At 34.7% G+C, this 15,414-nt stretch overlaps 1 protein-coding gene across 6 annotated transcripts in view; it reads left to right on the forward strand.

Annotated features, from left to right (window-relative positions):
- The window catches only part of ADK (adenosine kinase), a 458,470-nt gene that overhangs the window by 207,606 nt on the left and 235,450 nt on the right, over positions 1-15,414 (forward strand). For all 6 annotated transcript variants that reach the window (XM_081073615.1, XM_081073620.1, XM_081073618.1 and 3 more), the window contains one exon: positions 8,600-8,772. In XM_081073615.1, the coding sequence (XP_080929741.1) occupies positions 8,600-8,772 (173 nt within the window). The remainder of the gene's footprint in view (positions 1-8,599; positions 8,773-15,414) is intronic.

Genomic DNA, 15,414 nt, shown 5'->3' on the forward strand with positions numbered 1-15,414 from the left:
ATGAATATATTTCAACAATAAAAATTTTAAAGAAGCTTTTGCAGTAGTCTAATTGAGAGAAGATGGTGGAATGTACTAACGTGGTAATAATGGAGCTAGAGAGAAGAAATGTGTATATCTACTAGGCAAAATAGGCATTTAGATACTTGTGTTAGTTACCTGAAGAGAGGTCTAGATTAAAAAATAGAGGTGAGGAGTTTCAGTGTATAGGTGGTAATTGAAACCATGGGTGTGCATTAGATCATGTCAAGAGACATGGTGTAGGTAAGAACAAATAATTCGTGTATTCAGGCCTGCGGAACACTAGGGGATCAGGAGAAGAAAAGAAGCGTACAAAAGAGAAATGCTGTTGGACTTACTACGATAGTGTCCAACAAATGATAGGTGATCAAAAAATACTATGTAATGAGTTGAATGAAGTTAGACTAAAAATTATGTGATCGTATCTCAGTGCCCTGTTAGTATCATCATCGTCAGTACTTTTTAATAGGTGCTGCTTTAGACACTTTACTTACATAATTTTACTCAATTCTCACAATAATTCTGCAAGCAATATAATCACTGATAAGAGTATGTAATTTACCATCACAGGACTAGATGAACTATATATATATATGTATATATATATGTGTGTATATATATATGTGTGTGTGTGTGTGCATATATATATATACACACACACATATATATATACATATATATATATATTTCTGAGTCTAAAGTTTATCTTTTTTTTCCAACTAGGTCAAAGTTTCCCAAAATCTCTTCTGAGAAATAGATGTTAACAGGTACTGTATTTTGCCGTGTATAATGCACTCCTGTGTATAATGTGCACCCACATTTTTAGCCCAAACTTTCAGGGGAAAAATGTTTCATTTTAATTTTTTAATTCATATTTTTATTTGTTTACATTTATGTACTTGTTTTTTGTATTATAAAAGGAATTTCAGCATTTATTTTTCAACATAGTAAGTTACAAGAAATTTTGTGTGCCGGTAACAAATTTACAATATTTACGCATCATAGAAGGCCAAGAACTCTTGTTGTTATAAGTTGGTCTAAGTTCCACAAAACTGATTATTATATTCTAGGGTGTTATTTTGCTTACGGATATCGTTATTGATTTCTAGAGTTACATTTTTAACTCATAAGCATAAATAAAAGAATTAAAAACATATATATACACACACACAGAATTAGTACTACCCATGTGTAATGCGCATCCTTATTTTCCCCCCACAAGTTTGGACAAAAAGGTACGTTATACATGGCAAAATACAGTATTTGACAACAAAAATAACAAGAAACTGTTGAAATAATACTAGGATTATTGGGAATCAGTTTCTATTAATAAGATGCTTGACAGTAGCAAGCAGGAAAGCATCATAACATACTAGTTTTGAGGGAAAATGGATTCTTAATAATATTTATGAAAATTTTGTTTCACCCGGTGTCACTTGTTAGCATAGCAATCCTCTGAGAGAATCAATCCTTTAAACTAGGTAATATACGCTGTTTCCTAACCAACTACTGCAGTTTTGATTTCCTCATCTCCCTTTGCAATCTACTTGTGGCTGTTATTGCCCAGTTTTGACATTTAATTTCTTTTAGTTGTGCTTTACAGTTTTCCTGAAATGCCTCATTGGGTTTTTTGGTATAAAATTTCTTAGGTTTGGCTTATCTCACAACTGTTTCAGTATCTAGGTATCCTTCTTCATCGTTCTATTAGGAATTGAATTATATAACATTACATTAGAAGTGACTAGCTCTTGAGCATTGTTGTCAGTTATATTGTTCTAAATATTACATATAGGTAACAAAGAGGAAATTCATCTGGCAGGTGAAGTTAATGATAATAGAAATCATTCCATACGTTGTTAAAGACTCATGAAGTGAAGCTTTCATATGTCATTTATTCAGCCTCTATTTAAATTCAGTTATCATTTTTCTCCTCCTAGTCCCTTAATAGGCATCACCTCTTATCTCACTCTTTTGCTCAAAACCCCTCATTTGTACCCCTCGTTTTGCTGCCTAAACTTCAAAATGGCATGTAATGATCTGGCCTAGATCTACTTTTCACATTAGTCTCTTTCCTCCCACATAGTGCTTTGTCGTTACACTCCTAATAGTCCTTTATTTTTCTTTTTCATTGCGTTTGTTAACACTATTCTTCTTTATTTCCCAAACTGTGTGCTAAGACCCCTTCGGTCCCACATTGAGTCTGCGGGTTATTTTAAATTTTCTAGGGAAACAGTGACATTTATTACATATAGCATGACCCACTAACTCCATATATGTCTGTTTTCACATTAGATTTCTACATTCTTTTTGGTGGTATCATATGCTTTGGAAAACTGGATTTGGGGTGGTTTCTGTGATTTTAAGAAAAAGTACTGCACAAAGATTAGTGTGACATAGGAAATGAGGATGGTGTGTTATTCTGAGGTTTGAGAATTTTGCAGTGCACAATACGTGCTAAGTTGTTAGGGAATAAATATTTATTAAGTTTTTTAGGACTAACTACTTGATAAATATAATTTTTTTTTTTTACCTTTGGAATACCATGATAAAATTCCCAAGACAGGAAAGGAGACGTGTGCTCAGTGCCTCTTCTTTCTTTCAAGTTCATAGCCATTTTTGAAAATTACACCATCCTACAAAGACTAGTTGATAATGTCACCCATCTCTGGAAGCCTTTTCTGATCCCTTAGCTGCAATTAATGTTCTCCTGGGCGTTTCCTGGTGGCATTCTGCCTTTATTACTGATTTTTAAAATCGAATTCAACTGTATTTATGTATTTATTTAAAGTTAACATTTATAGCTGTGGCTTTCTTGTTCTCCAGTTAGGTGTATTACTTACAGTATAGTGAGAGCCCTTTTCATTCTCTGTATAAAAGTGACCCAACTGTAATAATAGGTATTATTTGCTGAACTAAATTGCATGTCTTGTTAGTCTATTTCCAATTCTTAAAACGTGCTTACAAGATCATAGGTTATATTATCAACATTATATTTGAAAAAATTAGGGGTTAGCAATGTTGGTTTCCATAACACTGACATACCTCCTAACCTTTGGCTATTCTAGTTCCTTTTCCTTTTACTGTGGATTGTAGAATCAGTTTTTGGTATCTTCAGAAATCCTATTGAGATTTTGATTGGGGTTGCAGTGAATCTATGAATCAATTTGGGGAGAATTGCTGTCTTAAGAATATTGAGTTTCCTAATCCATGCATATACTATAGCCCTCTATTTTTATAGTTTTTTTCTCAGCAAACTTCTGTAGTGTTCTAAGTATGGCTCTTGCACGTTTTCTTAAATTTGTCCTGATGTTTCATTTTTTTCATGCTATTGTAAATAACATTGTTTTCTTAATTTTAATTTTCAACGGTTCCTTGATAGTATATAGAATTACTTTAGATTTATGTATATTCATCTTGAATTCTGAGACCTTGATAAAGTCACTATTTAATTCTAGAGCATTTATATAAATTCCTTATGATCTCATATATTCCTTAAACGTGCAAAGATTGGTACCTGCCAAAGCCTAGAGAATTATTCTATATGGATTTCAGCTCAGTCCTCTCTGATGTTGTTTTTTGCAATTTCTACTCTTCTGGCTCTCCTTGAACGCTTACCTCTGTTTCATCATTTCAGTGAGAAAGCCAGGGTCAGTTTGGCTTCTTCCTCCTTGCATCAAAGCTTGGAAATTGCCTCCCGGCAGAGAGCCTGCATGATGTCAGGGCTCACCTTGTGTTCTTTTCTACCAGATCACAGTCTTGCCCTGCCTGATGTCCAGTGTCTGAAAATTCTGTAGTTGCTTCCTTTTGGTTTTGTTTCCCAGGTATTCACAGCATAATGGTAATTCTGGACCCTCTTCTCCCTTAGAGCTAGAGTAGAAGTTAAAGAGGTGTTTAAGGATGTGCTATACATATAAAACAAAAAGAGGCTGGGCAATTTGCTTCAGCCAAAGGAAGTAGCATAATAAGAGGTTTCACACAAGGTTAAGTCTTATTCCTGGAGAATCTGAAAATGTGGCTGTGACTTTGTATTAGTGTCACTGTCATTTTCTTCCTTTTATCCTGTAGTTGACATGCATTAAGTATTTATTGATTGGATGTCAGAATAGTAGGAAATAGATTGGTTAGGTGTTGGTAACACATTGTGTTTGAGATAATGTTAGAGATGTACTAAAATTTTACCAAAACTCTTAGCAAATTATTTTAGAAGCTTTCAAAAAAAATTGACATTTTTCATCTATTTCAACTTCCTTGATTGTAACATCTTTCCTTACTCAGTTAGGTTATGAAGTGCTTTGAAGCAGTGGACATGGCTTCCATTTCTTTTGTGTGTCTACTTTTGTGTGTCTACTTTGTATGTCTACTAAGCTCATTTTAGATGTGCTAACTTTTGAATGAAAATCACTGATCAGTAGTAAAATTCTCACATTTTGGCAGTGTCCTATGTGCTGACATTAGAAATAGCCAGAATTTTAGTCATTTTCTTGCGATGAAATATTCAGTAGTGGAATTACATATGAAACCTGCTGAATATTTCTATTATTTGTTCATTTTTGTGTTGTAGGTTTAAGTAATATTGATATAATGGAAACATTTTAATTAATTTAAATCCTGATTATGGAAATGTTGTAAGTCAGATATAAGCCTGTAGTGAGTTGATAGAGCCCTCTTTTCAGACTACAGTTTGAACATGTAAATTTTTATTTTTATTAGGCTGTATTACATTATAATGAATTCACTTTCAATGAATGAAGTTTCCCATTATTTTGATGGCATATTGTTATTTGAGTAATCATGGTAAGATTTGCTATTGACTTTGGTTTTGTATTTTACTACATAAAGCAGACATGCTTGATCATTAATCCATGCTTTCTATGTGAATAAAAGTAATATATAGAATAACACATATTCTTCTCAACTGTTGAATTTATACTTTCCCTAAATCTCGTTTAAAGTATTTAAAATCTATTAGGCATTGATATTAATGCATTTTAAGGTATTAATTGCTTCATGTGATTTATTCATTTGAATAAGTGATAATATTCATTGATAATATTAAAGATTGAATAAATTAATTGAAAAATTGTTATTCTTTAAACAGAATGATTGATTTAGTTACAGTATCTTTGGTGCACTCTTTAATTTTGAAAACTTTCTAACAAAAAAGTAGAAAAAACAGTGAAATAAACTTCTCTAAACCCTTCACATAAGTCTACCAATTGTTAAAGTTTCAACGTATTTGCTTTCTTTTTCTTTATATAAATGTATATATCCTTGAACCATTTTTTTATTAGTTTCAAGTGTACAAAACAATATAATAGTTAGATATTTACACCCCTCACAAATGATAACCCTCCCCAGTCTGCTATCCCTCTGACATGGTATATAGCTGTTACAATTCTATTGACTATATTCCCTATGCTGTACTCCACATCCCGTGGGGGGAGCGGAATATATATATTTTTTTGACACTCTCTGTACACACACACACGGTGCCAAAAAAAAGTATACACATTTTAAGAAAGGAAAAAAAACTATTAAAATTGTAATACTCGATATATACCGATAACAGAAGATGAATACAAGTTTCATTTGAGTTCTGCAATTACAAGAGGTGCTCAAAGTGGTTACCATCAGCGTCCAGACACTTTTGATTACAGTGAACTACTGCTTGAGCAGCATTGACCGAAGTGTCCACTTGTATACATTTTTTTGGCACCCCTGAGATATGTGTGTGTGTGTGTGTGTGTGTGTGTGTGTGTGTGTATTTAATTATAGTTGACATTCAGTGTTATTCAGCTTCAGCTTCAGGTGTACAATGCAGTGGTCAGGCATCTACACCATCCATGAAGTGGTCTCCCTAATAAGACAGGTGCCCATCTGATACCCTACAAAATCTTTACAACATTATTGATTATATTCCCCAAACTGTATTTCATATCCCCGTGGCAATATTGGACTACTGATTTGTACTTTCTAATCCCTTTACCTTCTCCCCCAGCCCTTTCCCTCTCCCATCTAGCAACCATCACTTTTTTTTCCTTTATATCTCTGAATCTATTTCCGTTTTGTTTGTTTGTTTATTCTGTTCCTTAGATTCCACATATAACCATTTGCAATGACATGAATGGACCTAGAGAATATTATGCTAAATGAAATAAGTCAGATGGGAGAAAGAAAAATTCCCTGAACCATTTTGAATTGTTTGTCCCGTTTGAGAAATTTGATACAGTATTATTTTCTGATATAAAATAAGTAGTATTCCAATTTCAGCAATTATTCTAATAGTGTCTTTTATAGCTATTTTATTTAATTCTCAATCTAGGACCCAGTAAGGATTACACCTTGCATGTATGTGTCATAATTCTTTAATTTACTATAATCTGTAACAGTCCTTCTTCCTACCTTTGTTTGTGAGTGTGTGGGGGGAGAGGGACGGCGGGTGTGTGTGTGTGTGTGTGTGTGTGTGTGTGTCTTACTAGGCATTTCCTTGTTTTAAAACTCCAAGCCAGTTGCTTATAAAATGATGTGCCATACATAGTCTGATTGTGTCCTCATGATTAGATTCAGGTTAAATATTTTTGGCATGAATACTACATAAGTGATCCTGTGTATTTCTCATTGCATCACAGTAGAAAGTAATAATGTTAGTTTCTTGCCTTATTGAAGATGCTAAGTTAAATTATTTGGTTAAGACGGTATCTCTCGGAATTCTTGCTTGGAACCTTCTTCTCTTACCCCATTCCATATTTATATTGCCCTTCTACAGTGCAAGCCTACTTTCTGACCATCTCAACTTACATTCATTTGCTATATGCTACAGTACATGCAAATAGTTTTACCAAGAGCATTACCAACAATAAACCTACTATTAAAATTCAAGATATTTTTGGTTTTTATTTTTGCTTATATTAGTATGTTGAAAGTTGTTTGTATTCTGTGATTATAATTTGGTATTTCTTTGCTTTTGTTGTATTCAATTTTCTCATTTGTTTTTTTTTTCTCATTGAAGTCTTCTATGGATGGACATTTAGGTTGTTTCCAACATTTTGTTTTTACAAATAATGTCTCAAAGAATATCTATACATACATTATTGTATATTTATAGACATGAATTTTCAGCATAAATCCCTAGAAGTAGAATTGGTAGATCATCATATATAGTTACTCTATCTTACAGTTTTCTCTGTTACCTTTTGTTTCTCTCATCATCCTTTTAACTCTCAAATATACATGCATTTCTTTTATACACCAAATATTTGAGAATGTGATAAGATTTTGCTGTTTTTTCACTTTGTATATTGAGTATTTTTCTAACTGTAAGTGTTAAAAACAAAATAGGCGGTGGCTTTAGAATAGCTAATTTTACAAACTTTAGGAATTTGAGCTAATTGTGAAATGCATGCTTTTCACTTTTTGTATCAGTGAAAAGTATTCATTTTAAAAGAAATCCACTGTTATTAATTTATAACAAAGAAATTAAAGTTTATGAGACTAATGAAAAAATGAGATAATAGAATTAGAATTTTTAACACTTTGGAATTTTTAAAACAATTTATTAGACCTGAACAGAGTTTAGCTTAATTTATATATGACAAGTATGGCAATAGTGGCAATGACAGCATATATATGTATATCTATCTATATAATTTACTATGTGCTGGGTACTAGGCTCAGTTATGCATATATATTAAATTAAATTATTTAATATAATCCTCAGCAACCTTTTGGGGTATATTTATAATCATTTTTTCATTTTTTTTGATGGTTAATTTTTTTTATTAAATTTATTGGGGTGACAATTGTTAGTAAATTTACATAGATTTCAGGTGTACAATTCTGTATTACATCGTCTATAAATCCCATTGTGTGTTCACCACTCAGAGTCAGTTCTCCTTCCATCACCATATATTTGATCCCCTTTACCCTCATCACCCACCCCCCACCCCCTTACCCTCTGGTAACCACTAAATTATTGTCTGTGTCTATGGATGGATCTTGAGAGTATAATGCTAAGTGAAATAAGTCAGACAGATAAAGCAGAGAACCCTATGATTTCACTGATATGTAGTATATAAACCAAAAAGAACAAGACAAACAAATGAGAAAGAAAACTCATTTTTTCATTTACAGAGGAGGAAAATGAAGCATAGAAATATGAAGTGACATATTCTTACTCATACAGCCAATAATTGGCAGAGGCAAAATTTGAACCCAGACAGATAGATAGTCTTCAGGATAGATTCTGGGCTTTTAATGACATTGCTATGCTATTTCTATTGAGACTCAGCTGTTATTTTTCTGTACCAAGCCAGCATTGACCTAAGATCTACATGACTTTCGATTCTGAGTTCTTAACCACTGTGCCCTATTTCTCTCCCCCAACATAGTATAATAAGATTTTATGTGGTTGTTACATCAAATTTGTTATCATAAGAAGTAGTACAGGATTGGAATTCCATTCGTAACAGTCATAGCTTCTAACAAAGTGTCCCTTTTATATCACTGTGTATGGCAGAATACTGAACTATGTGTACCATTTTTCTGACCTACTAAAATTATTTATGTTCCTCTTTTTCAGTGGATGATTCAGCAGCCACGCAAAGCAGCAACATTTTTTGGATGCATCGGGACAGATAAATTTGGGGAGATCCTGAAGAAAAAGGCTGCGGAAGCCCATGTGGATGCTCATTACTATGAGCAGAATGAGCAGCCGACAGGAACTTGTGCTGCATGTATCACTGGTGGCAACAGGTCGGTGAGACCCCAAGGCGGGGGTCTGTATTAGTTGGCTCTTCAAACGCTGGCAAAATCTGAATTTGGAATTTAAATCTCGAGTTTATAATTGCTTTTAACGTTTAATAAACTCTTCTTTCTCATAATTTCTCCTTTCTTTAATTATCTTTGTTGACTGAACATGTTGTTGTCTTCATGAGACATAATGGAATGAAATTTTTGAGATTATCTAGTCTAGTCTCAACTTTTTATAGTTATGATCAGAAAAGGAAAACATTTTATTCCATGTCTTGTAGCTACTTTCTTCCAAACTGAGATTAGAAAGAAATATTCTTTTTACTATATCCTGAGATTGGAGTATTCAAATATACACATACATATACATATATATTTTTTAACATATATAAAATACTACATTATATCTAGTCTCATATACATTTGGTCATCTAAAGCATTTCTGGCATGACAAATAGTCATTGATCCACATTAACAACTTAGTCATGGGTAAATATACCACTCAAGAAACAACCCATTACACTTCTATACAGTTTTACTTACCAGAATTTCTTCTTTATATGAACTTTGAATGTATCACTCAGGATCTTACGTACGTTAGTTGTATTTGTGCCTTTTGCAGCTATGTGTAGATTTTCCTTCAGTACATTCGTACTTTGCAAGCAGCATGATTGCCATATTGCTCATCAGCATAGGCTTTTTTCTCCTTTGCATGGGAAAAACAATACAACTTGTTTAGCTATTATATTGTTAGAATTAACAAAGATGGTTTGTTTTTAAATAGTGATTCACTATAAATTTTATATTCCTTATAGCTAGAAATATTTAGTCTGCCCTCCTCCAATTTCCTGTCTTCATTCCTTTCTCTCCTTTCTTGTTTGCCTTGTTTTCTTCCTTTATTTCCTCCCTTCTCTCTCTTCCCCTTTCCCAACCCAGCTTTTATTTTTGCTTACTCTTTGACATCCAGCAAATGTATGTTAAGGATCTGACATTATTCGGGGCAGTAGTCATTAAATAACTAAAATATAACTTTTAAAAATAATTAGAGTGCAAAAACCTTTCAAACCTTTCTTGTAACTTTACTTTTTGTTTATAGGAGACTGTTATGATTTTAAGGTTTCAGTAAATAAAACCACTCATTGTTCAAACATATTTGAAATTAGACCTTTCCCCTTTTCAGTTTTTCTAAAACCAACATTAATATTCAGGTGTAAAGTTTTCCCATTAGAGAGAAATGAGTCCAGTTTTGCCTCTGACATCACTGAGGCTAGAGTAAAATTGATAAATTATTTTTGTATGCTAAATTGCTATTTTAAAGAGCAGTTATGGTAATATTAGGTCTCCCAGATGTCAACAGCTTGATTTATTATGGTTATGACTATCAGCATTGTTCAAATGATACTGGAAATTAGAAACTGGAGAAAGCCCTCCCGATCTAACTCATTATCCAAATTGTGGAACCTAACAGATTTGGATAAATTATTTCAGATAGGGCTGGTAATTCTTAGTACCACTATCCAAAACTCAGGAATCAAAGAGTTTAGGTAATGCAGTAATCTTCTTAATCCAGATTCTCATTTGCCAAACTCTGAAGCAATACATTTGGATAGTAAGAATGCTTGTATTTTTATTTTGGAGATACTTGATAGTTTCCTATCAAAGAGTAGTTTTATTATCAAGATAGAGTTTAGTAGCTGTTACCAGAAGTGTTTGTTTTCATTTAGTAACCATTTTTGTCAAAATTTTGCTGAAGTCATGATTACTAAAATATTTTTTATAAATTAGGACTAATTATTCTTAACTTTGTAATATAGTTATTTACATATGCATATACTGATGCATATTACTCCTATTTTCATTCATTATAATTGAACGTAAACAGATATATTTTCAGTAGTCAGTTGGCATGTGGATGAGTAGAAATATGTTTTGGAAAAAAATCAACTTACTCTTTACTTAACAGGAACCATCATAATCTCAAGTGATGAGATGATGTATTTGGTTTGGTTTTTTTTTTTAACCATAACTGTTGCCATTGATCACAAAAGTGAAATATTGTCAAATTATTTTCTAATTTCTGAGTCAGAATGAGAAGGAAAATTATTTTTATTAATTTGTGTATAATGTGAATAATTTATTAAGTTTAATTGTTGGTCAATAATAAAAAGGTCTGTGTAGTGTCACGTGTAGCAAGATTTTAAATGCAGTGTCCTGCATAGATTTTTCAGCTGCAAAACTGGACCAGGGTAGGGCAGTTTTTCAACTGTAGAAACTAATTTAAATTTATTCCAGTCCTTAAAATGTAGTGCTTTGCAATTAATTTTACATAGTAAATATGGTCTATATTTATATGTGTGTTTTGTATAATTAATCTTTTACATGACTTTAAAGTCAAGTAATAATAAATGTATAGTATGTTGATACTTAAAAACAGGTTTTTATTTGCATGGTTTTTTTTTTTTTTTGCATAATGGCATTGTAACTTTATGTCTTAACTGCATTTTGAACAATTGCAATGTAGAAAGTAGCAGAGAGTAATCCAAAATGGCGGAGTAGATAAATGCTGTGCTTGCCTCATCCCATGAACACATCCAAATTACAACTAAATTATAGAACAATCAACTTGGAGAACCATCTGAAATCTGGCTGAACAGAAGTTTTATAACTAAGGGTATAAAAAAGATTGAGATTGGCAGGAGGGGCAGAAACACGAAATGAGCTGGCCTCAAACCTCTGTGTGGCAGTTGGAAATCAGGAGGGATATCTCTGGCACAGAGGTTCCCCACAGAGGAGCGAGGGACCCCAGCACCACAACAGGACCCCCAGAGCACTGGTGCTGGGAAGAGGAGCCCCCTATAACATCTGGTGTGAAAAAGAGTGGGGATTAACACTCTCTGAGTAGGACAAAAGGCTGCAGGAAACCCAGACGTCCTCATAAAGGGCTCGCACACAGACTCTCTCACTCGCAAGCACTCACCCTGGGCTCCAGCGGAGGGACAGTGACTTGGGGGATGCTGGCATGTACAAGGGGCAGACTGAGTTGTGGCTTCATGGCTAGGATTGGAGGGACAGTTGCCATTTTCCCTGTGTGGGGGTCTTTTACCCGTGCAGCCAGCAGGCCAGTGCCATTTCTCCTGTTTTGACCCTACCCCACGCTCATGGCCAAATCTAAATTTCAGTTGGTCTGGTGAGCTCGGCTCGCTCCATCCTGGTGACTCACTGAGACCCTGCCGCACCTAACTCCATACCACAGGAGGCTTTGTCAGTAGCTGATAAATCTTAAGGGAGCCAGCAGCTGACAGCAGGCCTCAGAGTTCTGGCTTTTTGCAGAGCTACCCCTAACCTGGTACTTGTGGCAGACATCCTTGATTTGCAGTGTAGCCTCCCCCATTCACCTCCAGGTCCAGCATAGGCAGTGACCAAACATGGATTACTTTGTGGCTCCTACCAGGTACTCCTGGGCTGGTCACAGTGGTGGCTGACCTGGGCTAGCACCGGAGCCCCTCCCAAGAGGCCCCAGAACCAACATACTTGGAGTTTAGCTTCAGACCACAGTACAGTACCACCCAGTTAGCTTCACAAGTGACACACCCAAAGGGTGGTCTCAACAGGAACCAGAGCCCACTGGGGTGAATCCTGTTAGGTGGGATAAGCCACCTGCACAGCAGACTGTAAGCTGTGGATGTGGCCGTACCCCACAGCCAGTCAGCCTGAGGGTCAATACAACCCATTGACATGCCAACATTAATCAAGGCTCAACTACAAAAGGAGGGCACACACAACCCACACAAGGGACTCTCCTGGAGCACCCAGCACAGGTGACCAGGGATATTGTGCCACTGGGCCCCATAGGGCACCTACTACATAAGACTACCTGGCAAGACTGGGCAACATAGCAGATCTACCTAAGACATAGAAACAAGCACAGAGAGGCTGCCAAAATGAAGAAACAAAGAAATACTTCCCAAATGAAAGAACAGAATTCCAGGAAAAAAACCCAAAATGAAATGGTGGCAAACAACATATCAGAGACAGAGTTCAAGACACTGGTTATAAGGATGCTTACAAGGAACTTAGTGAAAACTTCAACAGAGAGATAGCAAGTATAAAAAATGACATAGAAACCATAAAAGAACCAGTCAGAAGTGAAGTATACAATAACTGAAATGAAGAATGCATTTGAAGGAATCATCAGAACACTAGATGAAGCAGAGGACCAAATCAGTGATTTGGAAGACAAGAGAGCAGAAAATACCCAATCGGAACAGCAAAAGGAAAAAAAAAATGAGGATAGTTTAAGAGACTCTGGGACAACATCAAATATAACAACATTCACATTCTAGGGGCACCAGAAGGAGAAGAGACGAAGCAAAGGATTGAGAACCTATTTGAAGAAATAATGACTGCAAACTTTTCTGACCTCATGAAGGAAACAGATATGCAGCCCAAGAAGCAGAGTCCCAAACATGATGAACCCAAATAGGCCCATACCAAGACACATTATAATTAAAATGGTGAAGATTAAAAACAAAGAAATAATCCTAAAAGCAGCAAGAAAAAGGCAATTAGTTTCTTATAAGGGAGGTCCCGTAAGATTATTAGCTGATTTCTCAACAGAAACTTCGCAGGCCAGAAGAGATTGGCAGGAAATATTCAATGTGATTAAAAAAAAAAACAAGGACCTACAACCAAGGGTACACTACCCAGCAAAGTTATCATTTAAAATAGAACAATAACTCCCCATTTCCCTCTTCCCCCAGCCCCTGAGCAACCACCATTATACTTTGTCTATTTTTTTCTCTTTTATTATGTCGCTTTGAATTGCCTATTCTAGGTACCTCATATAAATTGAATCATACAGTAGTTGTCTTTTTGTGCTGGCTTATTTTACTTATAATGTCCTCAGTGTTCACCTTTGCTGTAACATTCATCAGAATTTCCTTCCTTTGTACAACAATGTGGATGTACTTAATGACTGAGTTGTACACTTAAAAATGGTTAAGATGGAAAAGTTCGTGTTATGTGTATTTTACCACAATTAAAAAAGTCAATGAAGTTTTTAAAAAAGAAAAAAATGGAAGGACAGATAAAGAGCTTCCTAGACAAGAAAAAGCTAAAGGAGTTCATCACCACCAAACCAGTATTACAAGGAATGTTAGAGGGACTTCCTTAAAATGAAAAAACAAAATCAAAATTATGAATAATAAAATGGCAATTGCTACATATCTATCAACAGTTATTTTCACTGTAAATGGATTAAATGCTCCAATCAAAAGACATAGGGATGAATGGATAAGAAAATAAAACCCTTACATATGTGCCTACAGGAGACTCACTTCAGATTAAAAGACACAAACAGAAAATAAAGGGATGGAAAATGTTATTTCATGAAAATGGAAATTTAAAAAAAAAGTTGGGGCAGCAATACTCATACCAGACAAAATAGACTTTAAAACAAAGGCTGCAACAAAAGACAAAGAAGAATCCAGTAATCCCTCTTCTGGGTATTTATCCGAAGAAACCCAAAACACTACTTCGAGGGGACCTGTGCATGCATCTGTTCATTGCAGCATTGTTTACAATGGCCAAAATGTGGAGGCAGCCTGGGTGTCCATTGATGGATGAATGGATAAAGAGGAGGTGGTACATATGTACAGTGGAATATTGCTTGGCTAGGGAAGGGAATGGGTCTTGCTATCTGCGGTGGCATGGATGGACCTAGAGGATGTTGTGCTGAGTGGAGTATGTCAGACAGAGAGAAGACAGATGAAATGTGGAATCTAAAGAACAAAATGAATGAACAAAAACAGAAACACACTCACAGATGCAGAGAACATTTTGATGGTTGGCAGGTGGGAGAGGGTTTGGGGGTGTGGGTAAAAAGGGGGAAAGGATTATGAAGTACAAATTGGTTGTTACAAGTAGTTATGGGGATGTAGGGAATAGCATAAGGAATATATTCAATAATATTGTAATAACTATGTATGCTGTTAGATAGGTACTAGATGTATTGGGGTGATAATTGGGAGAGGGTTGGAGGGCAGGGTGTAAAAGATGAAGAGATTAATAAGTAGAAATTGGTAGTTACAAAATAGTCATGGGAATGTAAAGTACAGCATAGGGAATATAGTCAATAATATGGTAATAACTATGTATAGTGCCCGGTGAATATTAGTCTAGTTAGGGGGATCATTTCGTAAATTATACAAATGTCTAACCATATGCTGTACACCTGAAATTAATATAAAATAATATTGAATGTGAGTTGTAATTGAAAAATTAGAGGGGGAGGCAAAAGTGAAGGGGAATAAGTGGTCCAAATTTCCAGGTATGAAACCAATAAGTCATGGGGATGTAACATACAGTATAGGGAATGCAGTCAGTAATATTGTGATAGCGTGGTACAGTGTCACATGGTTGCTGAACTTAACACAGTGATCACTTCTTAAGTATATAAATGTTGAAAAACTATGGTATGCACTGAAACTGGTATAGTGTTTTATGTTAGCTATAGTTTAATACAAATCTTAAAATAAAAGTAAATTTTAAAATCAATGCAGTTACCACCAAAAGCAGTAAAATATTGAAAATATCAAAAACATCATATTTGTGTATCTATTTTAATGCATATTTATATTTACAATA

This window comes from Rhinolophus hipposideros (assembly GCF_964194185.1).
Source record: "Rhinolophus hipposideros genome assembly, chromosome: 15".
NCBI lineage: Eukaryota > Metazoa > Chordata > Mammalia > Chiroptera > Rhinolophidae > Rhinolophus > Rhinolophus hipposideros.